General features: G+C 47.7%; 1 protein-coding gene across 3 annotated transcripts; it reads right to left on the minus strand.

The window, feature by feature from the left end:
* Positions 1-1,528: 1,528 nt before the first annotated feature.
* On the minus strand, positions 1,529-26,067 carry LOC125018491 (echinoderm microtubule-associated protein-like 6). 3 transcript variants are annotated; one of them, XM_047602426.1, is made up of 37 exons: positions 25,910-26,067; positions 24,941-25,078; positions 24,725-24,866; positions 24,520-24,634; positions 23,653-23,865; positions 22,173-22,340; positions 21,148-21,254; positions 19,756-19,874; positions 19,430-19,616; positions 18,907-19,012; positions 18,246-18,339; positions 17,410-17,510; positions 17,052-17,254; positions 16,297-16,408; positions 16,042-16,169; positions 15,818-15,959; positions 14,928-15,080; positions 14,716-14,847; positions 14,015-14,103; positions 13,540-13,716; positions 12,886-13,120; positions 12,534-12,660; positions 12,170-12,178; positions 11,858-11,936; positions 11,619-11,748; positions 11,434-11,532; positions 9,948-9,968; positions 9,459-9,632; positions 8,037-8,245; positions 6,869-7,026; positions 6,488-6,791; positions 5,729-5,901; positions 5,141-5,303; positions 4,919-5,022; positions 4,658-4,811; positions 4,481-4,581; positions 1,529-2,203 (listed from the first exon to the last, which is right to left on the minus strand). In XM_047602426.1, exons 1-37 carry the CDS (start codon positions 26,032-26,034, stop codon positions 2,179-2,181), a joined length of 5,016 nt encoding a protein of 1,671 aa, XP_047458382.1. In that variant the 5' UTR covers positions 26,035-26,067; the 3' UTR covers positions 1,529-2,178. The 3 variants fall into 3 exon arrangements, with proteins under 3 accessions (XP_047458382.1, XP_047458383.1, XP_047458384.1); XM_047602427.1 differs by lacking the exon at positions 12,170-12,178; XM_047602428.1 differs by lacking the exon at positions 9,948-9,968.
* Between the last annotated feature and the right edge of the window lie 12 nt (positions 26,068-26,079).

Here is a 26,079-nt window from a genome sequence, read left to right on the forward strand (position 1 = left end):
ATCTTTCATTGGTTCCCATTAGCTTGAATTTGCTTTTGTTCACTTAGCTCCTGTTAGCTTATGTTTGTCCCTGTCAGCCTCTCTTAGCTTAGCTCTTAACAATCAATAACTTCTGATCTAACCTTTTTAATAGTCAGTTAATTATTTGTAATAAAACCTAAAGTTCTTCCTTTAGCCCACAGGAATAAATAAATAAATCAATTATTGAGTTTTTCCTGGAGAATTTAAAAATGTCTCTGATCAAACTTTGGTTTAATTTGACATTAATTATTTTTCTTCAGTTTCAGGTTGATTAGTTTATCTTGATAAATTACAAATCTGAGTTATTATACTAAAGATTTAGTGGTTGACTAGTGAATCTAATGAAGTGGCCACGGAAACCTTGATTCTCTCTCTCTCATATATATGTATGTGTGTGTGTATATATGTAGATATACTTTTAAAATACATTATACGTGGTGTTGGAGTAAAACCAGTTATAACACACATATCATCTTCATAATGTCCATAAAAATGATCATGTTTGGGTACAAATAAAATAAAGAGAAACATTAGATTTATTTATTTATTTATTTATTTTTGGTTCTAAAATAAAAATAAAATTGCCAGTAGAGCTCCCCCTGGTGGCTGGCTGGTATAGGTCATAAGCTCCACCCATTTGTAAATTGTAAAGTAAAGTAACTTTACTACTTATTACTTCACTTTCCCATTTCTTAATTTTCCAAGTAGAAACATGGAAAAACATCATATAACTCCAAAATAGACATATAACAAAAAACAAGCAAACATACACCAAGGTAACATACCAGTGTGTTTACATGAATGAGAACGTTAGCATGTCATGTAGCCAAACACGTCGCGGTGCGTTTTCCACGCGGATCCCAGGTTGTTCGTGCTTCTTTGACTTTTCTTAAAAGTGCTTTAACTCAGTCATACCTGATTATTATTGTCTTATTCATGCTGGCTCAGGTCCTGACGTTTGAAAAAGGAGGCAGGAAAAGCAGAATAAAGCATTAGCCTCGCTACTAGCAGTTAGCTAGTAGCTAGCAGTTAGCTAGTTGCTAAACCAGGTCCTGAATAAAGACCGAGCCTCCTGTGATGTTTGGTGGATCAGGTCCGAGCTCTTTCACGTCGAGCTTCTCCTCTCAGAAGGTTTTGTTTTAGGTGACTTCACTTTATTATTTAATTTCTCTTTCTCCATTTTGTAATAGAAAGTAATGATATAAAAGTAATATCGTTACAGTAATCCGTTACTTTGTAAGTCCCCAACACTGCGCGTCAATATCTGTTTCAAAGATGATCGCAGTCATTTCAGGCATCGTGAGTCTGGAGGACGTGTGGGCGGGGCATCAATATTGTGGCTCCGCCCTCACAAGATGGCGCGGCCCGTATCGCCAGTAATATAGCTTCACTTTGGATCAATGACAGGAAGTGGACGGTCTGGTCGTCATGGTTACTTCGTTGGGAGGCGAGTAACCTTCAGGGACCGCAGTAAATCCGCGTGCTAATGTCAATGAATCAAAAAGTCTGGTTTTTAGTGTAAACTTTATTATTTTTCTTCTTCTCGACACAAACAAACAAAAAAAACTCTTTTCACAGTTAAAACATCGACAACATCAGGACGTCATCATGCTTTGGATGATTGGAAATAAAAGCAGCAGCAAAGAGAAATGTTTCTTCTTCTTCTTCTTCTTCTTCTTCTTCTTCGTTGATGAACATTCAGAGTGTAGCACCAGACGCAGTAAAAAAAAATACCAGAAAGAAAGAAGGAAACGCAGGAAGGCACTTGAGTCTGGATCCGTCACAGCAGGAGTTAGTTTCCTCCTTAATTCTTTAGATTCTTTCGACGCCTCCAGAGTTTTTCCTCTCGTTTCCTTTGAGCTCTTTCCTCGACTTTAAAGAATAAAACTATAAAGATCGGAGCTCAAAGGAAACTGAACGAGTTCGTTTCCAGATTCAAACGAACCGAAGAACGACGGGAATGTTTTAGTTTCTACTTAGTTTAGACAGAAACACCTTGAAAAACAAATGAGTAGATAAACAGATGCTAACGTCTCCTCGGCCGTTTGACCCCTGCAGGACGCCGTAGGAGAACTGTAAACTGCTTCCTGGTGGTCGCGGGTTCGAGTCCCTCTGGATCCACTTGTGGTGCTGTTAAGGCGCTTCAGATCCCAGTGGTTACAGACACCTCCACACAAACACACTGGAACAAACAGAGGGATTTTAATGCACCACACCAGCCATATCATTATGACCACCTTAGCTCAATGTTTTCTCTTCGCTTTGGTTCAATTTTCTGTAGCAAAGCATCGATCCACACAAAGTTAAAATGAAAAACATGTGCATATAAAAATCTAATGAGTCAGTGAATAATTCAACAGGACACAAGGACAAAACATGTCCACATCCAAAATAAACTGCTATAAAAACGAGACTGATTCACATTTATTCTGTATGAATCTCTTAAACCACTTCAGCAATTTACAAAACTAAAGAAACAATTAAGCCTTTAAATACAACACTGAAAAAAGGGACTTTTTGGTGAAGTAAACTCTATTAAAGTAAATGTCATCATTTCTACCTGGTATTTTTAAGTTTCAGTAAGAACTAGAGTTTCTTAAGTAAAATTAAACCTTTTATTAACGCACATAAACCTAGAAATACATAAACTTTACTCTGAAAGTGGCGCTTTGAAACGCTCCGTACGTTAGATGCTGGATCACAGAGAAATGTGCAGAAGGAACGACGTCGTTCTGCAGGGAAGTTATTACTGATCTGTTTTAAATGTGTGATGATATTTAAGCACCAGCTGGTGAATCAGAGAGACTTCGCTCACAGTTTTCCTTCTTTTCTTTTTTTGACATGAAGCTAGTTAGCATGGCTAGTTAGCACAGATAGTAGCATGGCTAGTAGCACGGCTAGTAGCATGGCTAGTTAGCACGGCTAGTAGCATGGCTAGTAGCACGGCTAGTAGCATGGCTAATACACGGCTAGTAGCATGGCTAGTAGCATGGCTGTGCCGCGCAGTGTGAAGCCCACAGCGACTTCATGACGCGCCGACCGATACTTTCGATACCAAATGTGTCCGTTTTAGTATCGATACTCATGATAAATTGTCTATATTTTCAGTCTGCACTAATTTGAGTAACAACTTTTTTCGTCACAGTTATTTCAAATCTACCTAATTACTTCATAACAGCAAAAATACTACAGATATATAAAATTTAATTTTGAGTAAAATGATGTTCCTGCCTATGAAAAACAAGTAGACTTTACTTAATTTGTTTAAATAAATAACTTAAAACTTAGATGTAATTAAGTAAATGTTACTTAATGTCTTCACAACTGTCATGTTTCATGGTAAATATAATTTACTTGATACCTGTAAGTGTTACTTGATATTGCAGCATTAAATTTTACTAAAATCATTTGTGTGCTAATACTTACTATGTATTTTTAAGTAAATCTTCTGAGTTATTTTTTTTTTTCAGTGCAGTTTGACTAATTTAAGTGAAGAAAAAAAAACATATTTATCACAGCCTGGATTTTTATTTCATTTCATTTTTCTTTTCTTTTTTTTTTTATTCAGCGTTATTTTTCTGAATGTCAATAAAAAACAACTCTAAGTTGAAAAAACAAAACAAAACAAAAAAAACACAAATAATGGGGCTTTTTTTTCAGGTCCTATTTGGATGTGACCAAAATTATCTCAAATATTTACGTTTGTGGAGCAATTTATTTAGTGAACAAAAATGTCCCATTGACTTCCATTATAATCTTTTAATGACACAATAAAATCATTCATTCTGGAATATTAGGTTTCATTTATGGTAAAACACACACACACACACACACACACACACCTTCAAAAAATCTGCTGAGCTCAATAACACGAGGACAAAAACTAATGAAATAACAGAGTTTTTATTGATGGGCCTGATTATAGTGTTTAACACGAGAAAATGACACGTTTGACCATTTCTCTCATAAATTAAACCCTAATATTTCAGAATGACTGATTTTATGTGTCATGGCTGAGAGATTAATGAATGTGGTTATAATGAAAGTCAATGGGACATTTTTAGTCGTACATTTTAAATCTGATGCTACAAAAAAAACTAATGATGCAATCAAGTAAATTTTTCAGATAAAAGATTATCTGAAAACAGTCACAAGTTCCCAACATCAGTTTATGGAAAATAAAATTGTGGTGTGTGTGTGTGTGTGTGTGTGTGTAGAAACCAACTATGACACATATCAAACTGGTATTTAAAGGGTTAAAATCTTCAAAATAATTTAATGTTTTATTAGTTTTGTGCTGAAGTGGTTTAAGAGATTTATACAGAAAAAAAAACAGAAAAAATATGAATCAGTTTCTGTGGTCGATGAGTCCAGAGGTGAGTAAATGTAACTGATGTTTGTTGGATGGAGGAGACTAGAAGCTGTCAGTGGTTATAATGTTATGGCTGATAAGTCGTACCTGCAGTCGTCCCGTCCTGTGCTGATGACGTATTTGTCTTGGTGGGAGAAGCGGATGTTGGTGACGTGGGCAGAGTGTCCGAGGTAGCGCTTGTGTTTGGCCTGAACCCAGAAAACAAGGAGAACAGCTTGAGCCCAACGTCCTGCACAACGACACAAACTCCAGCTCGACACTCACAAACTTGTCTGTGCAGGGGAAGTCGAACAGTTTGACCAAACCGAAGTCGTCGCCGGTGACGACGTTGAGGCCGACGTGAGAGACGCAGGCGCAGTTCACGTCGGCTTTATCGGCGCTTCGAGGCCAAACTCCCAGAACCTCGTCTCCCAGGACACTGAGGACAGACAAGGGTCTGAGTGTGGTCCAGGAAAACACGGATCTGAACCCCGGGACCAGGTCCTACATAGAACTGGTCCCGTGTCAATAAGTCGTCTTCGTTACCTGGTCCACGTGGCCCAGGTGATCCTGTCGATGGTGGTCTGGTCTGAGACCAGCTTCCCCGAAGGAACCTCCAGCACCCGCCGCTGATAAGCTCCGGTAGAGACCTGAGGAGACCGAGACCAGACCGGATCAGACCAGACCGGATCAGACCAGACCAGATCAGACCAGACCACATCGAACCAGAACCCGTTTAACATTCATTATAACTATTAACGTTGGTACCTGGATGTGTTGGCTGTCAGCTGAGAAGTCCATCTGTAGGACGGAGGCCGGGAGGTCGCTGCAGTAAACCAGCCGGTTCAGACTCGGTCCTGCGCTCACGTCGTAAACGTCGACCACGTTCTCCACGGAACCGACCGCCAGAACCCGCCGGTCTGGACTGAACCTGGACCCAAACACACGGACCGGCTAGAGACGCGTCACACGTCTAAAACTCTACCACCATAAATTCTACCAGGACACGTTTTTGTCTTGAATGTAGGTCGTTAGCTTAACTGCCTGCGTTATCGGAAAATTAGAAAAAACACGATTTTAACACCAGGAATGTGCGATAACTTATTAAGTGGCCAAGAAAAATCAGCCACATCCTCCGGTAAATAACAAAGTCTGAGTTTCTTTTTAAATGTTTTTTCCGGTTCCATTCCACTTTGAGAAGTCATCAACTTTCGTTTATCACATTTATCACGAGATGGAAAATTCTCACTGGACGGATTGTGTTTGGTGGTAAATCATGTGGAATAAATTATCACATATTTCTGTGTTATTATCTAAATGTTAGCCTCTTTGTCGTTAGCCGCTCCTCTCACGTACCGGATGTCCTGGATGGCGCCGCTTCGATCTCGTTTCTTCGTCCACATCTTTAGCGAGTTGGTGAGGAAGAGGAGGAACTCGCCGTTCTTCATCCCAACTGCTAGCATCTCTCCGTCAGCGCTGTAGCTAACGCAGCAAGCGGCGTGGCCGACGCTAACTTTGTTCATGAGTTTCTAGAGAGAGGAGAACGCTGTTAGCTAAGAGGCTAAAAGGAGCTACTGTTAGCTGGGAGGCTAGGGAGAGCTGCTGTTAGCTGGTAGGCTAGGGAGAGCATCTGTTAGCTGGTAGGCTAGGGAGAGCTGCTTAGCTGTTATGGAACTGTGTAGGACTAGGGAAAGTGCTGCTGTTAGAGCTGTGTACTAGGCTAGGGAGAGCTGCTGTTAGCTGGTAGGCTAGGGAGAGCTGCTGTTAGCTGGTAGGCTAGGGAGAGCTGCTGTTAGCTGGTAGGCTAGGGAGAGCTGCTGTTAGCTGGCAGGCTAGGGAGAGCATCTGTTAGCTGGTAGGCTAGGGAGAGCTGCTGTTAGCTGGGAGGCTAGGGAGAGCTGCTGTTAGCTGGTAGGCTAGGGAGAGCTGCTGTTAGCTGGTAGGCTAGGGAGAGCTGCTGTTAGCTGGCAGGCTAGGGAGAGCTGCTGTTAGCTGGTAGGCTAGGGAGAGCTGCTGTTAGCTGGCAGGCTAGGGAGAGCTGCTGTTAGCTGGTAGGCTAGGGAGAGCTGCTGTTAGCTGGTAGGCTAGGCTAGCTGTATGTTTTTGGGGCACCACCTTGTCGCTGAGGTCCCACAGCCTGACGGTGGCGTCGTCGCCGGCCGTGATGCAGACGTCTTTCCCGGGGTGAGCGCTCAGGCCCCAGATTCCTCCGCGGCCGTGACTTTCCAGCAGCAGGTTGGACGCCGCGTTCTTCTCTCCGACCTCGAGGATCTCGCCGTCCTTCGTGCCCACCAGGATCTTACCGTTGCCTCTGCAGACCGACCGGACGCACTCGACCTGCCGCCCCGACTCCAGCTGAAAGGCTCGGCACCGTTTCATCTCCTGGTCCCAGAGCTTCACGGCGCCGCCCTCCTTCGTCCTGGTCTCGAGACAAAAAGACAAAAGATGAGATCATGTTCGAAAGCTAAGAGGCTAAGAAGCTAACTGTTGACTCACGGCCTCTCTTTGCCCCCGGTGACGATGAGGCCGTCCCTCAGCGTGGTGAACATGCTGAACACCGGCCCCGTGTGAGCCTTCGCCACCACCCTCAGCAGGAAGTGGTCCCTCCACACGTACACGTCCCCGTTAATGGCGCCCGTGAACGTCAAGTTGTTCTGAAAACACCACAGCAATGGAGGACGGACACAACATGCTGCACTTGAACGCACCACGACAAAACTGGAAGCAGGATGAGCTAATGTTAGCTGGGAGGCTAGGAAGCTAAAAAGAGGTATTATTAACTGGGAGGCTAGCAAGATAGGAGGAGCCATTGTTAGCCAAAAAGCCAGGAAGTAAGGAAGAGCTACTGTTGGCTGGGAGGCTAGGAAGAGCTGCTATTAGCTGGGAGGCTAGGAAGAGCTGCTATTAGCTGGGAGGCTAGGAAGAGCTGCTATTAGCTAGTCAACTAGGGGGAGCTACTATTAGCTGGGAGGCTAGGAAGAGCTGCTATTAGCTGGTAAACTAGTGGGAGCTGCTATTAGCTGGGAGGCTAGGAAGAGCTGCATTACTGGTAAGCTAGGGGGAGCTGCTATTAGCTAGTCAACAGGGGAGCACTATTAACTGGGAGGCTAGGAAGAGCTGCTATTAGCTGGTAACTAGGGGAGCTACTATTACTGGAGGCTAGAAGAGCTGCTATTAGCTGGTAAACTAGTGGGAGCTACTATTAGCTGGGAGGCTAGGAAAGCTGCTATTACTAGTAACTAGGGAAGCACTATTAGCTGGAGCTAGGAGAGCTGCTATGCGGTAAACTAGGGGGAGCTACATTAGCTGGAGGCTAGGAAGAGCTGCTATTAGCTGGTAAACTAAGGGGAGCTGCTCTTAGCTGGGAGGCTAGGAAGAGCTGCTATTAGCTGGTAAACTAGTGGGAGCTGCTATTAGCTGGGAGGCTAGGAAGAGCTGCTATTAGCTGGTAAGCTAGGGGGAGCTGCTATTAGCTGGTAAACTAGGGGGAGCTACTATTAGCTGGGAGGCTAGGAAGAGCTGCTATTAGCTGGTAAACTAGTGGGAGCTACTATTAGCTGGGAGGCTAGGAAGAGCTGCTATTAGCTGGTAAACTAAGGGGAGCTGCTATTAGCTGGGAGGCTAGGAAGCTACACTAACTATGTTGAGATATTATAGGACTCACGGCCCCGAAGGCGACCGAGAGCATCGTCTGCATCCTGCCGTCCTCCACCGTCCTCACCGCGCCCTTCTGGTACATTAGCGCGCCGCCGGCTAACGTCCAGAACTTCACGTGTTTGATTCCCACCGACACGAACTGGGAGTCGGAGTCCGGACGAAACTCCACCACGAAGATCCGGTCCGGGTGCCCAGCCTGGCTGCAGACCTTGGATCCTGCAGGGAGACGACGATGAACCCTCCTTCCTTCCTTCCTTCCTTTCCTCTCTCCTTCCTTCCCTCCCTCATTTCCTTCCTTCCTTCCTTCCTTCCTTCCAACCTTCCTTCCCTCTCTCCCTCCCTCCTTCCTTCCTTCCTTCCTCCCTTCCTTCCTTCCTTCTCCCTCCTTCCTTCCCTCCCTCATTTCCTTCCTTCCTTCCTTCCCTCTCTCCTTCCTTCCTTCCCTCCCTCTCTCCTTCCTTCCTTCCCTCTCTCCTTCCTTCCTTCCTTCCTGTTCATGGTTCTGAACCAACAGTCTTTCCCATCGTGACCTTCCTTCCTTCTTTTGCTCTCTCCTTCCTTCCTTTCTTCCTTCTCCTTCCTTCCCTCACCCCTTCCTTCCCTCCTTCCTTCCTTCCTTTCCTTCCTTCCTCTCTCCTTCCTTCCTTCCCTCCCTCTCTCCTTCCTTCCTTCCTTCCTGTTCATGGTTCTGAACCAAGTCTTTTCCATCGTGACCTTCCTTCCTCCCTCCTTCCTTCCCTCTCTCCTTCCTCCCTCCTTCCTTCCCTCTCCTTCCCTCTCTCCTTCCCTCCCTCCCCTTCCTTCCTTCCTTCCTTCCTTCCTTCCTTCCTCACCTCCTTCCCTCCGTACCTTCCTTCCTTCCTTCCTTTTGTCCTCCAACTCCTTTTCCTCTTCGACTGCTTCCTTCCGCCTCCCTCCTTCCTTCCCTCTCCACCTTTGCTCCCTTTCCTTCCCTTCCCTCCTTCCTTCCTTCCTTCCTTTTCCTCTCTCCTTCCCTCTTCCTTCCTTCCGTTCTTTCTACCTCTTCCCATCTCCTTCCTTCCTTCCTTCCTTCCTTCCTCCCTCCTCTCCTTCCTTCCCTTCTCCCTTCTCCCTTCCTCTCCTTCCTTCCTTCCTCTTTCCCTCTCTCCTTCCTTCCTTCCTCTTTCCCTCTCTCCTTCCTTCCTTCCTCCTTCCTTTCTTCCTTCCTTCCTTCTCTCCTTCTCCTCTCCTCCTCTTTCCTCCTTCCTTCCCTTCCTTCCTTCTCCTCTCTCCTTCCTTCCTTCCTCTCCCTCTTCCTTCCTTCCTTCTTTCTCCTCCTTTTCCTCCTCCTTCTCTTCCTTCCCTCCTTCCTTCCTCCCTCCTTCCTTCCCTCTCTCCTTCCTTCCCTCCTTCCTTCCTTCCTGTTCATGGTTCTGAACCAACAGTCTTTTCCATTGTGACCTCTGACCTTCCTGCCACCTCCACACAGTGATGGTGTGTTCAGGCTCCACTCCGACCGACAGCAGCAGTTTCCCGGTGGCGCTGAAGTTGACGTAGCCGACGCCCTTCGGGTGAGGACAGCGGAGGATGGACAGGGTCTGTTTGCCCATGGCGTCCCAGACGTGGATGGACGGCGTGCTGCCTGCGAGGGGACGACCACGAGGACGAGGACGAGAAGAGTTTAGTTTAAAGGACGTCGGAGGAACAAGAAGACGTTCGTAGGATGAAACAGAGCAGGAGGAGGATGAGAGCAGCCGACAAACTTCCTGAGACCCAGACGACGTCTTATTAACGTCAATAAACCAACAATAAACCGACGTCTTCTAACGATTAATAAATAAAAGTTCTTAGAATAGAACAGCAGGGCGTGAGGTTGAGGCCCGTGCGCTTTAATGCCGGTGGTCTCTGGGTCTCAGGGACTTTGCTGCGATGGGAGGACGGAGCAGTTTGTCTTTACCTGAGACTTCAGCGACGTCACCTGAGGAGCAGTGAGAGCGATGGTGACAAATGAGGCCGGCCAACAAAACACAACGACAAAAAACTGAGTGAGTTTCAAACAAGCCAACGTCAAAACATCTAAAAGGAAACAACGAGTCAATAAGCTTCATACGTTGTTCAGGTATTTACATGGTGTCAGTTAGAAGAAGTTTCTACATTTCTTCATAAAAATGACTCAAAACATCCTGAAAGTCGCCAAAGAGAATTTAAAATGATAAAATGTTCCAGGATTAAACCAGAGTCCATGAGTTCAGGTCCTGGTTCAGGTCCTGGTTCAGGTCCTGGTTCAGTTTCTATGAATCAGGGATTTGTCTCATGTTTGTGTTGAAGTGTGTGATGACAACAGATCAAAGGAGCTTTGTGAGGAGCTCAGAAAAAGAGTTGTTGTTGCTCATCAGGCTGGAAAAGGTTCCACAACCATCTGTAAAGAGTCTGGAAGCCACAAATAATCCACAGAGAGTCAGACAGATTGAAGACGACTGTTCCCCTCCACAGGAGTGGTCCACCAACAAACATCACTCCATCATAGTGGGAGAGGAACCAGAGGAACCCAGGGGAACTTCTAAGCAGCTAAAGGCCTCTCTCACATTGGCTGATGTTCATGTTGATGAATCCACTCAACAACCAAAGACACTGCTCTCTGTCCACAAAGAACATGTGGGACAATGTTTAGTGGACAGATGAGACCAGAGTAGAATAGTTTGGTTTAAATGTTTGGAGATGAACCAACACTGCATTCCAGCATCAGAACCTCATCCCTCCATGACACATGGGGGCGCTAATGTCCTGGTTTGGGCCTGTTCTGCTGCATCTGCTCATCATTGATGGACCAATGAACTGTGAATTCTACCAGTGAACTCTGAAAGAAAATGTCAGGACATGAGTCCATGAGCTGAATGTGAAGAGAAACTGGGTCATGGAGGAAGACAAGGAGCCCAAGAACACCAGTGGTTCTCCAGAAGAACCAGATGAATGTTTAGGAACAAGTCAAAGTCCTGACCTTCATCCAGTAGAAATGTTGGAGCATCAGCTGATGAGAGGAAACCACCAACATCTCACAACTCAGCTGGTTCTGATCTGATTAATGGATCAGGTTCCTCCAGATGATCAGATGTTACCAGGAACATTTAGTTTTGAGCAGAAACTGGAGACCAGGACTCAGGAACATGAAGAACACTGGAACATTTTAACAGAACATTTCTCTTTGTCGACTTTCAGGACGTGTAGAAAGTTCTGAACCTTTTTATTAGCGCTGTAGTTTTATTTCCAGATCATCTTGTTACTTTGGTGGAAACGTTTCTAAAGCTGCACCATGAACCTGAACCACAGACGTGAAAGCAAAGCGTCGGTTGTGTTGGTGGAAACTAAAGTAGCAGCAGGTTGAAGCAGGGGAGGAAGGAGCAGGACGATTCTTAGAGAAAGACGCGTCCATGCAGCAGACGTACCGATCTGTCCCGTGGCGATGATGTTTTTGTACTTTGGATGCTGGTTGACGGTCAGACAGAGGATGTCGTCTGTGTGCTCCAGGTAGAAACTCTGAGTTCCTGCAGAACAGAAAGACGCCTGAACACATCGCTGAGAGTTTCCTTCTGAAGCTACAGGACGGAAACGTTCTAAATAAATAAAATACCGTTGCTGAGGCTGTGGACGATGGCGGCGGCGGCCGTGTGGTAGACGATGTCGGTGCCGTCGTTGAGGTAGTGCAGGTTGTTACGACAATCAAAGCCTCGGAAACCAAACACATGATCCAAGACCAGGTCCTGGAGCCGGAGGAGAGACTTCAAATCACGACCACATTAAAATAATAATAATCACTTTAAATAATAATAACCAGATTAAAATAATAGTAATAATAATAACCACACAGACTTCCACCAGTCGCTTCTTCTTGGACACGTTGTTCTTCTGGAGTTTCTCAGGCTGCGGCGTCGCTCGACTCACTGGAGGCCTGGAGGATCAATCAATCAATCAATCAATCAATCAATCAATCAATCAATCAATAAATCGTTCAATCAATCAATCAATCCATCCATCCATCCATCCATCCATCCATCCATCCATCCATCCATCCATCCATCAATCAACCAACCAATCAACCAATCAATCAATCAATCATCCATCCATCTGAGACAAACACTCATTCATGTCTTAAGTGGGGACAGACAGGAGGACAGACTTTACCTGGATCCCCTGGACAGCAGAGCAGAGGGACAGAACCAAGTAAGAGCTTTAGAAAACACAGCTGACCTCAGAGAAGCTACGGCGTGGCTACATGCTAACACAATGCTAACCATCGTAACACAAAGAAACAAAGTGTCCTCATGTCGTTAGCCTGATAGCATAACAAGAAACAAGAAAAAATACAATTTTTAGCAACAACGTTTCTAGTAAATTAAATGATTTAGATAATTATGCTATAAGGCTAACGGGCTTCATTCAGAGGGTGGTGGGCGGAGCTAATCTGTGCTTTAAAGGACCCTTTACTGGGTGCAGCTTTTAACTGCACTCATGTGATTTATATTTTTTGTTTTTTGTCGTGTTTTACCTCTCGTCCACGGACGCTTCCCTCGGCTGTTGGTGAGGTTTGGTTCCTCTCGTCTCTCTGAGGCTGACAGCGAAAATCTTAGCGGTGTAGTCGACCGCCTTCTCCCGAGAGACGTCGCTGTCGTAGCCTTTAAAGGAACAGGACGACGGTAAACTGACTCCTCATCACTTTAAAAGTAAGCAGCCATCAGTGTGTTTTCTTTAGGATGTTAAGTTTGTCGAGAGGCCAAAAGCCAGTCCTGTGTGTAACCTTGGTGCTTTGCAGGTTGATGCAGACTAGAGTGAAGGACCTTTATTCACGTTTGTATTTAGAGACACTGAATGAGGTGAAATTGACCCGGGACAGTCGGTACCTCCGTCCTCCTCCACGTCATCGTCCGACTCCTCGCTGTCCACCGGCGGCCGGTCATCACAGAATAACGGCCCCTCCCCTTCCACGCTGACCCCGCCCCCTCTCTCTCTGGCCCAGATCATGAGGGCGGTGTCGGCCCCGCCCACCGTCAGCAGGGCGGAGTCATCCTGAGTCCAGCGGACGTTGGTCACCTGAGCGCTGTGGCCCACGTAGCGTTTAAACCGCGCGTACTGACCCTGGACGTGACATTACATCAGATTATTGTCACAACCACCACAACACAACACACAGGAACACACACACACACATGTTAAACTGGAATGATAAAGAGAAAATACCAGAAAATGTGGAGATATAGACGTAGGTCATTCTCATGTTTTTCCTGATCATAAATGTTTGGGAGGATGTTAAAACCAGGTCACTGTGTGCGACTGTATTTATGTGAGTACTGCCTAGTATTTGGGAAACGATAGGTTTGGGTTTTGTCTTGAGAGACTCTGTGGATCATGTCCACCCGTCCATAGAGACGGTTTCTATGGTCCAGCACCCACCAGATCCCACAGCACAGAGCCGGGGGGGGGGTCATAATGTTATGGCGGACCTGTCTGCCAGTGTGTGAACCCTGAAAGGTGAGGTTGTGTCGGGGTTGTCGTACTCTGACGGGGTAGCTGAACAGCTTGAGGAAGCCGAAGTCGTCCCCGGTGGCGAGCAGCGTCCGGTCTCTGGTCAGAGACGTGGCGTTGACCTCGGTGATGTCGCTGTGCGTCGGCCATATTCCCTCACAGCTGGAACCGAGGACACACGTCCAGCTGGACCAGTCCACCCTGTCCAGCTACACACAAACACACAATGAGTGAGACGCGAACAAGACGAGCGTCCTGTAACACGACATGACGAGGCTAACGTAGAGGAGGCTAACGTAGAGGAGGCTAACAAGGCTAACGAGGCTGACGAGGCTAACGTAGAGGAGGCTAACGAGGCTAACGTATAGGAGGCTAACAAGGCTAACGAGGCTGACGAGGCTAACGTAGAGGAGGCTAACAAGGCTAACGTAGAGGAGGTTAAATAACATGTTGTCATTTATCAGGTTTGACTTTAAATATAACGTGAGGCCGTGTTTTCACGCTGACCTCAGGGTTTCTGATGGTTTGTCTTTTTCCTCTCGGGGCCTCGAAGAAAAGTTGCTCTTTGGCTCCTGTGTTGACCTGCAGCAGTTTACCTGCAACGCACAGAACAAACAAGAAGAAGAAGAAATCTGATTCCTGCTGCAACTCATTAAATTACAAGTAAACGGTGCAGAGACCAGGCACCAGAGCATCAGGATAATTAGTTTATCATCATTCATTTAGATTTAATAACCTGTAATACAGCTTCACGGCCATATGGGGCAGCAGATATCAGGGGTTTATCCAAAATATCAATGTTATGATGTGATTGGCTGTGATCGGCTGTGATTGACTGTGATTGGCTGTGATTGGCTGTGATGGGCTGTGATTGGCTGTGATTGGCTGTGATGGGCTGTGATTGGCTGTGATTGGCTGATCAGCTGTGATTGGCTGTGATTGGCTGTGATTGGCTGTGATTGGCTGATGGGCTGTGATTGGCTGTGATTGGCTGATTGGCTGTGATGGGCTGTGATGGGCTGTGATTGGCTGATTGGCTGTGATGGGCTGATTGGCTGTGATGGGCTGTGATTGGCTGTGATTGGCTGTGATGGGCTGTGATGGGCTGATGGGCTGTGATTGGCTGTGATTGGCTGTGATTGGCTGTGATGGGCTGTGATGGGCTGTGATTGGCTGTGATTGGCTGTGATTGGCTGTAATTGGCTGACCTCGGGCGTCCCAGTCGATGTGAGTGATGTAGCTGGACGCTCCTTTACAGATCCCCACCCTCTTGCTGCTCAGGACGTTGTAGATGTCCACGAAGCTGTCATGTGACGCCACGGCCAAGAATTTCCCCGAGTCTGAGAGGAAAAGGAAGAAGATAGTAGCTACTGTTAGCTAGGAGGCTAGGAGGCTAGGAGCTACTTTTACTGCTACCTACCTGGGGTGAAGCGGATGTCAGAGATGGCGTCGTGGCGATGGTGGAAGTTCAGCAGGTCCTCCAACGTGTCTCCGTCCACCACCAGGACGCCGCCATCACTCAGACCCACGGCCAGGGCCTTCCCATCGGGGGAGAAGGAGCAGCAGCGAGCGCCTGGAGGACGGAGACAGAGACAGAGACAGAGACAAGACAGAGACAGAAGACAGTTTATATGGGACATTTAGACATTATTACTGATTGGACACAGATTTAGAAATGTCCAGGTTGGATTTACAGTCTAAATTGGTTCAACATGTTTGTGGTTTTCTAACGTTTTCCTGCTGGAATCTGATGGTTTTAGGTCCAATGTGAAAAAATAACTGGAAAGTCAAACATGATCTGAAGAATGAAACCAAACCAGATGAAATAGAAAGAGAAAACCAGTCAAACTATAGACCAGTTATAATCTGGTTTTAATCTGGTTATAGTCTGGTTATAATCTGGTTATAGTCTGGTTATAATCTGTTATAGTCTGGTTATAATCTGGTTATAACCTGGTTATAGTCTGGTTATAATCTGGTTATGATCTGGTTATAATGTGGTTATAATCTGGTTGGTACCTGGTTATAATCTGGTTATAATCTGGTTATAGTCTGGTTGTAATCTGGTTATAATCTGGTTATAATCTGGTTATAATCTGGTTATAGTCTGGTTGTAATCTGGTTATAATCTGGTTATAATCTGGTTGTAATCTGGTTATAATCTGGTTATAATATGGTTATGATCTGGTTATAATGTGGTTATAATCTGGTTGGTACCTGGTTATAATCTGGTTATAGTCTGGTTGTAATCTGGTTATAATCTGGTTGTAATCTGGTTGTAATCTGGTTGTAATCTGGTTATAATCTGACCTCTCTTCAGTTTGCGGACGGCCACCATGCGGTGGTTGGTGGACGTCTCCCACAGTCGGAGGGTTTTGTCGTCGCTAACGGTGGCGCAGACCGGGAGGAGGGGGTGAGCAGCGAGACCCCAGACCTCCCCCTCCATGTGACCCTGGTCACAAACACAAAACCACAGCAGGTGAAGAAGAAGAAGGAGGAGGAGGAGGATTGTGACCCCCCCTCCCGCTCCAGACCTGGACCAGCAGGGTCATGGATCCGGTTTTGTCGATCTCCAGAATTTCCCCGTTTCTGGTTCCAACTAAGATGTGACCATGTCCCAGAGACACGGCTCTGATGGACGGATTGTCCTCCAGGAGGAGACCTGGACGGAGACAGAGACCAATAATAAGTAAGAAACAGCTTCTTACCCCCCCCCGTCCTCCCCCTCCTCCTCCCTCCTCCCCCCTCCTCCCCCTCTCCTCCCTCCTCCCCCCTCCTCCCCCCTCCACCTTTAGAGCTGGGGGACAGGGACGTCCTCTTGATGGCGTACGTCTTCAGGCAGCGTTCAAACATGTCGTCCCACAGCTCCACCACTCCGTCCTTCCCCCCCGTCACAAAACCCTGCGAACAAGACCACACCCCCATTGATCAATTAATCAATTAACCAATTAATCAATCAATTAATCAACCGATTAATTAACGACACTAATACTGATAATAACAGACATTAATCTCTGACGACAACTCCACAATCATCGTTATTATCATTTCTTTATTTTATTCCTCCTCCTCCTCCCCCTCCCTCCTCCTCCTGCTCCTCTTCCTCTCCTCCTCCTCCTCTCCTCCCTCCTCCCTTCCTCCTCCTCTCTTCCCTCCTCCTCTCCTCTCTTCCTCTCCTCCCTCCTCCTCCTCCTCCTCTCCTCCTCCTCTTCTCCTCCTCCTCCTCCCTCCTCCTCCCCTCCTCCTCCTCTCCTCCTCCTCCCTCCTCCTCCTGCTCCTCCTCCTCCCTCCTCCCTCCTGCTCCTCTCCTCCTCTCCTCCTCCTCCCCTCTCCTCCTCCTCTCCTCTCCTCCTCTCTTCCTCCTCCTCCTCCTCCTCCTCCTCCTGCTCCTCCTCCTCTCCTCTCCTACTCTCTTCCTCCTCCTCCTCTCCTCCTCCTCCTCCTCTCCTCCTCCTCCTCCTCCTCCTCTCCTCTCTCCTCCCTCCTCCTCCTCCTCCCTCCTCCTCCTGCTCCTCCTCCTCGTGCTCCTCCTCCTGCTCCTCACCTTGTCCAGGGAGAACATGGAGAACACTGGTCCATCGTGGGCCTTGACAGTTTTGAGGAGCAGAGTTTCCTTCCAGACGTAAACGTCTCCGTTAGCGGCTCCAGAGAAAACCAGCTCCTCCCCGCGGCCGTAACACGCCGTCATCATGGTCTCAGGACGACCCACGCTCCTGAACGCACCGCGCCTGCAGGTCAGACCTCCTCCTGGAGGAGGACGGACAGTGTTAACCACCATTATCACTATCAGAGTCATAAAGTGTCTCATCTCATGATTCTCTATTCTCTATTTGTCCCTAATTGTCTTTTTTTGTCTTTTATTTGTCTTTATTTGATGCAGAGATGAAGTAAAGCTGTTTTACCCGCGTGTTGCCAGAACTTGATGTGTTTGATTCCCACAGTCACTAGTTTGTCCATGAGGACGGGATTACACCTCACCACGAAGATCTTCTCCTTATGACCCCTGCAGGAGGAGCAGGAGGAGGAGGAGGGAGAGGAGGAGAGGAGGAGAGGAGGGAGGAGGAGGGAGAGGAGGAGATGAGAGGAGAGGAGGAGGAGGAGAGGGGAGGAGGAGGAGGAGAGGAGAGGAGGAGGAGGAGAGGGGAGGAGGAGGAGGAGAGGAGAGGAGGGAGGAGGGAGGGGGAGAGGAGAGGAGGAGGAGGAGGAGCAGGAGGAGGGAGGAGAAAATACAAACCAATGACTCCTTTAAATGTTTCCAGCTCAGAATCAGTTTAAAAGTTATTTTATTATCAACAATAATAAAATAAAATAGATTAATTCTAATAATAAGTGATTGTTATATATTATTGTTATTAATGAATTATTATTTAATCTGACTCAGTAGAATAAAAGTCTGGATTTAGATTCAAGAACCTGAAAAACTAATAAATGACTTTATTCTCATTTTCTTTGAGTCTCATCTGATGGAAACATGAATCCTGCCTCCTTTAGTCTCATGTTTCTGTTCCTCGTGTTTGTTTGGTTCTTTATCTTCAAGCTTTAAATCATTTTCTATGAAGAAACAGAAAAGTGTGAAGGAAACTCAAACTTTTGAGCTGCTCTGTTTCAGGTTAAAGTGAAGAACGTTTAGTTTGATGCTGTATTTGCAGGATGAATTTGTCTTTAGGTCGAATCAGACCTGGTATTTATGTGTTTTTATTATATATATTTGTTTTATAGTAGTATTTATTGACAGTACCGGGCTGTAGCTAGTTTCTCTCCTCTCTTCCAGTCCCAGACCACGATTGAATGTTCGTCATCGACTCCGACTGAAACCAGACTCTTCCCATCAGCTGTGAGGAGAAGATCAGATCTGAGTTTAAGATGAATAATATACAGTATAAATATGAACATGGACGCCACCGTAGACCGTATATAAACAGTCAGTACGGTCCGGGGGGCGGAGCCATGATATTGATGCCCCGCCCACATTTCCTCGCTCTGCTCCTCCTCCACCAGCTACAAGGACACGATGGATCATACACTGAACTTATTTATAAAAATCATTTTTACAGCTCTCACGGTCCCATGTGACCTCTTAATGGAGAGGTTGTCATGGAAACTAGTGGTCGGCATGATGTCACATCCTGTTGAACCTTCATCAACATCATATTAACTACATGAAATGACTGAAACCATCCTTAAAATAAATTATTTTAGTGTTTGAGTTTGGTCCAAGCCCCGCCCACTAACATGGAGGGGGTGGAGCTTATGAGCCTCCAGCCACCAGGGGGCGCTCTCCATGTTTATATACAGTCTATGGTTCATAGCCAAAAAAAAAAACACATTCCATGACCTGGTTAAAAATGTCTCCAGGAGGAATTTAACTCATTCGTGAAACGTTTGAGTAAAGAACCGACCTGAGAAGTCCAGCGCACACACTCCTCTGTGATGAAACCCTCTGAGCAGAGACAGACACTTCAGCGTCTGGACGTCCCACACGTGGACGGACGGGTCCCTCCCCACCTGGACAGGCCACACATCCAGCAGGTAACACGGTTAAATAATAAGACACCAGCCTGAACTTCACACAGCATCAGATCAGAAAGCAGGACGACTACGCCCCCTGCTGGTGTAAAGCTGTATCTGCATCACACAGTGTAGCAGTGAAGGATTGTGGGTCAAAACTACAATCAGCTGATTCAGAGCGGCAGGAAGTTCAGCTGGTTAACTGTTAAACTGTGTGTTTTACTGCTGCTAACTAGCTTAGCTTATTAGCATGCTGTCTCTAATGCGAGTATGTTACAGTATGTGGATTTATTGAGACAGGTCCTGGTCCAGGTCCAGGTCCAGGTCCAGGTTCTGGTTCTGGTCCCGGTCCTGGTCCAGGTCCAGGTCCAGGTTCTGGTCCTGGTCCAGGTCCAGGTCCAGGCAGGGTCTCACCTGTGCCGTGGCGGCGTAGTCCTTCAGGGGGTGGATGCTGAGGCTCAGGATGTCGTCGTCGTGGCCCAGGTAGAGGCGCTGGCTGTGCAGCTGGCGGTTGTAGACCACGCCCACCGCCGCCACGTGGAACAGGACCTCCCCCCCCTGAGTGAAGACCAGGTTGTTCCTGCAGTCGTAGCCACGGTACCTGCACACAAAGCGGGTCAGGGTCCTCTGGACTGGACGGACGTTAAGGCCTTAGATCCTGACCCCTCTAACCCCCCAGCCCCTAAAACCGAACCCTCAGACCAGTTGTTGACCCCAGAACCTGGTCTGGTCTCATTTACCCGTGGACAAAGTGCAGCCTGAGGCCCTGGTCCGGTCCCGTCTGCCTCTTCAATGATCCCACCTGCTGCTTCTTCTCTCGGCTCTGCTGCCGGAGCTGAGCCAGGTCCTCCTTATACACCTGCACACACCAGCGATTAGCACATGTTAGAGCCCAGCACGGACCAGGACCCGGACCAGGACCAGGACCCGGACCAGGACCGGGACCGGGACCAGGACCGGGACCAGGACCAGGACCTGGACCGGGACCAGGACCAGGACCAGGGCCAGGACCAGGACCAGGCCAAGGACCGGGATGGTCAGCTCTGAGAATCAACATGACTAATAGTGATGGACAGACAGGTGATGGACAGACAGGTGATGGACAGGTGATGGACAGACAGGTGATGGACAGACAGGTGATGGACAGACAGGTGAAGGACATGTGATGGACAGACAGGTGATGGACAGACAGGTGAGGGACAGACATGATGGACAGACAGGTGATGGACAGGTGATGGACAGACAGGGGATGGACATGTGATAGACAGACAGGTGATGGACGGACAGGTGATGGACAGACGGGTGATGGACAGGTGATGGACAGACAGGTGATGAACAGGTGATGGACAGGTGATGGACAGACGGGTGATGGACAGGTGATGGACAGACAGGTGATGAACAGGTGATGGACAGGTGATGGACAGACAGGTGATGGACAGGTGATGGACAGACAGGTGATAGACAGACAGGTGATGGACAGGTGATGGACAGACAGGTGATGGACAGACAGGTGATGGACAGGTGATGGACAGACAGGTGATGGACAGACAGGTGATGGACAGACAGGTGATGGACGGACGGGTGATGGACAGACAGGTGAAGGACATGTGATAGACAGACAGGTGATGGACGGACAGGTGATGGACAGACGGGTGATGGACAGGTGATGGACAGACAGGTGATGGACAGACAGGTGATGGACAGACGGGTGATGGACAGGTGATGGACAGACAGGTGATGAACAGGTGATGGACAGGTGAGTGAAGGACAGGTGATGGACAGACAGGTGATGGACAGACAGGTGATGGACAGACAGGTGATGGACAGGTGATGGACAGACAGGTGATGGACAGACAGGTGATGGACAGGTGATGGACAGACAGGTGATAGACAGACAGGTGATGGACAGGTGATGGACAGACAGGTGATGGACGGATGATGGACAGACATGTGATAGACAGACAGGTGATGGACAGGTGATGGACAGACAGGTGATGGACGGATGATGGACAGACAGGTGATGGACGGATGATGGACAGACAGGTGATGGACAGGTGATGGACAGACAGGTGATGGACAGACAGGTGATGGACGGATGATGGACAGACAGGTGATGGACAGGTGTGTCGTACCTGTCGGTCGTAGTTAATCTGTGTCTCCTGCTCAATGTCGGAGTCGAGCTCCGGGACGTCGGACACGTCGCTGTCCGACTCTTCGCTGTTGGAGTCTCCGTGAGCGTCTGAAGGAGACGGAGACACTTCCTGAATCAACGTTTGTTCTTCTTCCAAAGCAGATTTAAGTTAATAAAACAAATCATTTTAATAAACTCTCATGTTTTAGATGAACACAGCCTCCAGCCACTAGGGGGAGCTCCACTATAGAGGAGCTGTCATGGCGTCCTCTGGTTCTACAGCGTTACTGGTACTGGTACTGATACTGGTACTGATACTGGTACTGATACTGGTACTGATACTGATACTGGTACTGGTACTGGTACTGATACTGGTACTGATACTGATACTGGGTACTGATACTGGTACTGATACTGATACTGATACTGATACTGGTACTGGTACTGGTACTGATACTGGTACTGATACTGATACTGGTACTGATACTGATACTGATACTGATACTGATACTGACACTGATACTGGTACTGATACTGGTACTGATACTGGTACTGATACTGATACTGGTACTGGTACTGATACTGATACTGATACTGATACTGATACTGGTTCTGGTTCTGGTACTGGTACTGGTACTGGTACTGGTGCTGGTGCTGGTTCTGGTTCTGGTTCTGGTACTGGTACTGATACTGATGCTGGTTCTGATACTGATACTGATACTGATACTAATACTGGTGCTGGTTCTGGTTCTGGTGCTGGTTCTGGCACTGGTACTGATACTGATATTGGTACTGGTGCTGGTGCTGGTGCTGGTTCTGGTGCTGGTTCTAGTTCTGGTTCTGGTTCTGGTTCTGGTACTGATACAGATACTGGTACTGATATTGATACTGGTGCTGGTTCTGGTTCTGGTTCTGATACTGGTACTGATACTGGTTCTGGTGCTGGTTCTAGTTCTGGTGCTGGTTCTAGTTCTGGTTCTGGTTCTGGTTCTGGGTCCACGGGGTCTCCTGCTCCTCCGTACCCACCTTGCAGGTTTACATCCAGACCTCCGTTCAGGACCGACTCCGGCAGGAACCTCCACTGGAAGAGGGCGTGGTCGGCTCCGCCCGTGGTCAACACCCACTGGAGGTCATGTGACCAGCGCACGTTGGTCACATGGGCCGAGTGTCCGATGTACTTTTTAAACTTGGCTCCTACGAGGAAATAAAGACGAGTCACATATAACCACAACCAGAGGAGGAGGAGGAGGAGGAGCAGGAGGAGGAGGAGGAGGAGGAGGATGAAGAGGAGGAGGAGGAGGAGACAGAGGAGGAGCAGGAGGAGCAGGAGGAGGATGAAGAGGAGGAGGAGGAGCAGGAGGAGGAGGAGGAGGAGGATGAAGAGGAGGAGGAGGAGGAGAGGAGGAGGAGGAGGAGGAGGAGAGGAGGAGCAGGAGGAGGAGGAGGAGGAGGAGGAGCAGGAGGAGCAGCAGGAGGAGGAGGAGGAGGAGGAGGATGAAGAGGAGGAGGATGAAGAGGAGGAGGAGGAGGAGCAGGAGGAGCAGCAGGAGGAGGAGGAGCAGGAGGAGGATGAAGAGGAGCAGGAGGAGGAGGAGGATGAAGAGGAGGAGGAGGAGGAGCAGGAGGAGGATGAAGAGGAGGAGGAGGAGGAGGAGGAGGATGAAGAGGAGGAGGAGGAGGAGGAGGAGCAGGAGCAGGAGCAGGAGGAGGAGCAGGAGGAGGAGGATGAAGGAGGAGGAGGAGAAGGATGAAGGAGGAGGAGGAGAGGAGAGAGGAGGAGGAGGAGAGAGGAGGAGGGAGAGGAGGAGAGGAGGGCAGGAGGAGGAGGAGGAGGAGGAGGAGGAGGAGGAGCAGCAGGAGGAGAAGCAGCAGGAGGAGCAGGAGGAGCAGCAGGAGGAGGAGTAGGAGGAGCAGCAGGAGGAGGAGTAGGAGCAGCAGGAGGAGGAGGATGAAGAGGAGCAGGAGGAGGATGAAGAGGAGGAGGAGGAGGAGGAGGAGGATGAAGAGGAGCAGGAGAGCAGCAGGAGCAGCAGGAGGAGGAGGAGCAGGAGGAGGAGGAGCAGCAGGAGAGAGAGAGAGGAAAGGAGGAGGGCAGAGCAGGAGGAGGAGGAGATGAAGAGTGGAGGAGGAGGAGATGAAGAGGAGGAGGAGGAGCAGGAGAGCAGGAGGAGCAGCAGCAGGAGGAGAGAGAGCAGCAGGAGGAGGAGCAGGAGGAGCAGCAGGAGTAGGAGCAGCAGCAGGAGAAGCAGCAGGAGGAGGAGGAGTAGGAGGAGGAGGATGAAGAGGAGGAGGAGGAGGAGGAGGAGGAGGAGGAGCAGCAGGAGGAGCAGCAGCAGGAGGAGCAGGAGGAGCAGCAGGAGTAGGAGCAGCAGCAGGAGAAGCAGCAGGAGGAGCAGGAGGAGCAGCAGGAGGAGGAGTAGGAGGAGGAGAAGGAGGAGGATGAGGAGGAGGAGGAGGAGGAGGAGGAGTAGGAGCAGCAGCAGGAGGAGCAGCAGGAGGAGCAGACCTTTCCGGAGACAGGGGAAGCGGTAGAGCTTGACGAGGCCGTGGTCGTCCCCGGTGACGAGGACGGCGGCGTCCTGGTTGGCGTCCACGGCGTTGACCTCCGTTGAGCTGCTGTATTTGGGCCAGATGCCGATGACCTCGGGGCCCAGGACGCCGCTCCAGGACGCCCAGCGCTGACCTTTGACCTCCTCCTTACAGACCAGGGGCTTCCCCACTGACACAGACAAACCGGGTCAGAGCGTCTTTATGAAACATTAATACGTATGATCTGAAATAATCTGCAGCGTTTCTGTTTTTCTTTAAAGCTGAACTCGATTCCCCCAATCTGCTGATATTAACATTAATGTTAATATCAGGACAGCAGATTTTAATTTAATATAATTTAATTTAATTTAATATTACTTTACTAGATGTTACCTACATTTTTTATTTTACTTTTTATTTTATTTTATTTTATTTTTAGTAGATTTCGTGTTTTAATTTAATAGATTTTTTGTGTTTTATTATATTTTATTTTACTAGATTTTTATTTTATTTTATTTTATTTTATTTTACTAGATTTTTATTTTATTTTTTTTATTTTTTTTTGTATTTTTATTTTTTTTTATTTTATTTTATTTTTTATTTTACTTTATTTTATTTTATTTTTTATTTTACTTTATTTTATTTTATTTTATGTTTTATTTCATTTTATTTCATTTTATTTTATTTTTGTGTTTTATTTTATTTTATTTTTGTGTTTTATTTTATTTTATTTTATTTTATTTTATTTATTTTATTATATTTTATTTTATGTTATTTTTGCTGTGGGTCTCATGAGTTTTCTTACTGAAGTCTGAGGTCTGTGGCTGAGCAGTGAAAGACTCACGGGGCATCCGGTAGAAGAGCCGTTCTCCGGCGCCGTCGTTGGTCTGGAGGATCTTTCCGTCCAGGGACCAGTCCAGGTGTGTGATGAAGCTGGAGGATTTACAACATTCTCCGACCTGCGGAGAAGGAAACGGGTGAAGACGCTCTAGTCGTCCACACGTCCTTCATGGCTGAACTCTACGGCGTCAGGCTTCGTGACCTCTGACCTTCTTGTATCTCTGAGCCACAGCGTAGACGTCCACCAGGCCATCGTTGGAGCCCACGGCCAGATACGCTCCATCCGGAGAGAACTTCATCTCGTGGATGACCTCCTTCCTGTCCTTGATGTGGACGACCTCCGTCATGTCTCTGAAGAGGACAAACGTCCCGTTAACGCCGTGTTTTAGGACCCTGAGCTAGTGGCTGCGGCGTCTTTGTGTCACCTGACTCTGAGGACGGTGAAGGAGCCGTCCTTCATGCCCAGAGCCAGCTGGGATCCGTCCACGCTGAACGCCACGCTCCGCACCGCCTCCTCCATGTTGCAGCGAGCGATGAGGGCGTGGTCCACCAGACTCCACAGCCTGAGACGTAGAACCACAACCAACAGTCTCCTCATGACTCCTAGATCTAAACCTCAGAGCTCAGAGCAGCATCACCAACTATCGGCTCTACCCCGATGCCACGGCAACGGCCACGGCAACGGGTGGTCGCCATGACGTCACATCTTACAGCGAAAGTCCAGTTGCTTTTTTAAACCACGACCTGAACGACAGAACCTTCTCAGACTCATCACTACACACTTTGGGACCAGTTTCCTTTAAGTTTCTGGTCCAGTCGAGTTTCTATTTAAACCTTTAAACTATTTCCAGTCACTTAGAACTGAAGAAGAGACTCAGACGAAACGTCTTCTCTAAAAACTCAACAAGTCCAGATTCTATTTTTAAACATGTTTTTTTTTTAGAACCTTCACAGATTTAATTCACTGCAAACTACTGACGGGAGGAAAGAAAACTTAGAGGAGTAACCGGTGAATAAAAAGACGACTGTGTTTTCATTTCTGAGCCGTTAACTTCTCATCGTTCCAGCCTTTTTAGGACGTATCTACATTAAACTGAACGCTGTTAATGAACATGTTGGAGCTCATTCATGGTCTCGGTCTCTTTTTAAAGACAAGACTCTGAAGTTTCTGTCACTACAGTCAGAATCTCTCTAAGTGGTTTAGTTCTGGAGGAATCAAAGCTGGAACACAGTTAAAAATAACAGGTTGTTGTGTTGGTTGAATCCTATAATGACTTTTATCAATGAAACCAGAAGAAAATGACATGTTGCATCAAACACAGCTCAGAGCTGTGATTGGTTCATAGAGCTGCTGTTTTCCCATGAACCCCCAGAGGAACGATAGAGGGTTAAACCTGACGGAGCGGTCGTCGCTGCCGGTGACGGCCAGAGGCTTTTTGGGGTGAACGTCCAACGCCCAGAGTTCCCCTTCACTGTGTCCCTGCATGATGAGCAGAGGTTTGTCCCGGTCCCTCACCATCACCTGGACACAGACCAGACCAGATCAGACCAGACCAGATCAGAC

The sequence above is a fragment of the Mugil cephalus genome, chromosome 13, assembly GCF_022458985.1.
Source record: "Mugil cephalus isolate CIBA_MC_2020 chromosome 13, CIBA_Mcephalus_1.1, whole genome shotgun sequence".
Lineage (NCBI taxonomy): Eukaryota > Metazoa > Chordata > Actinopteri > Mugiliformes > Mugilidae > Mugil > Mugil cephalus.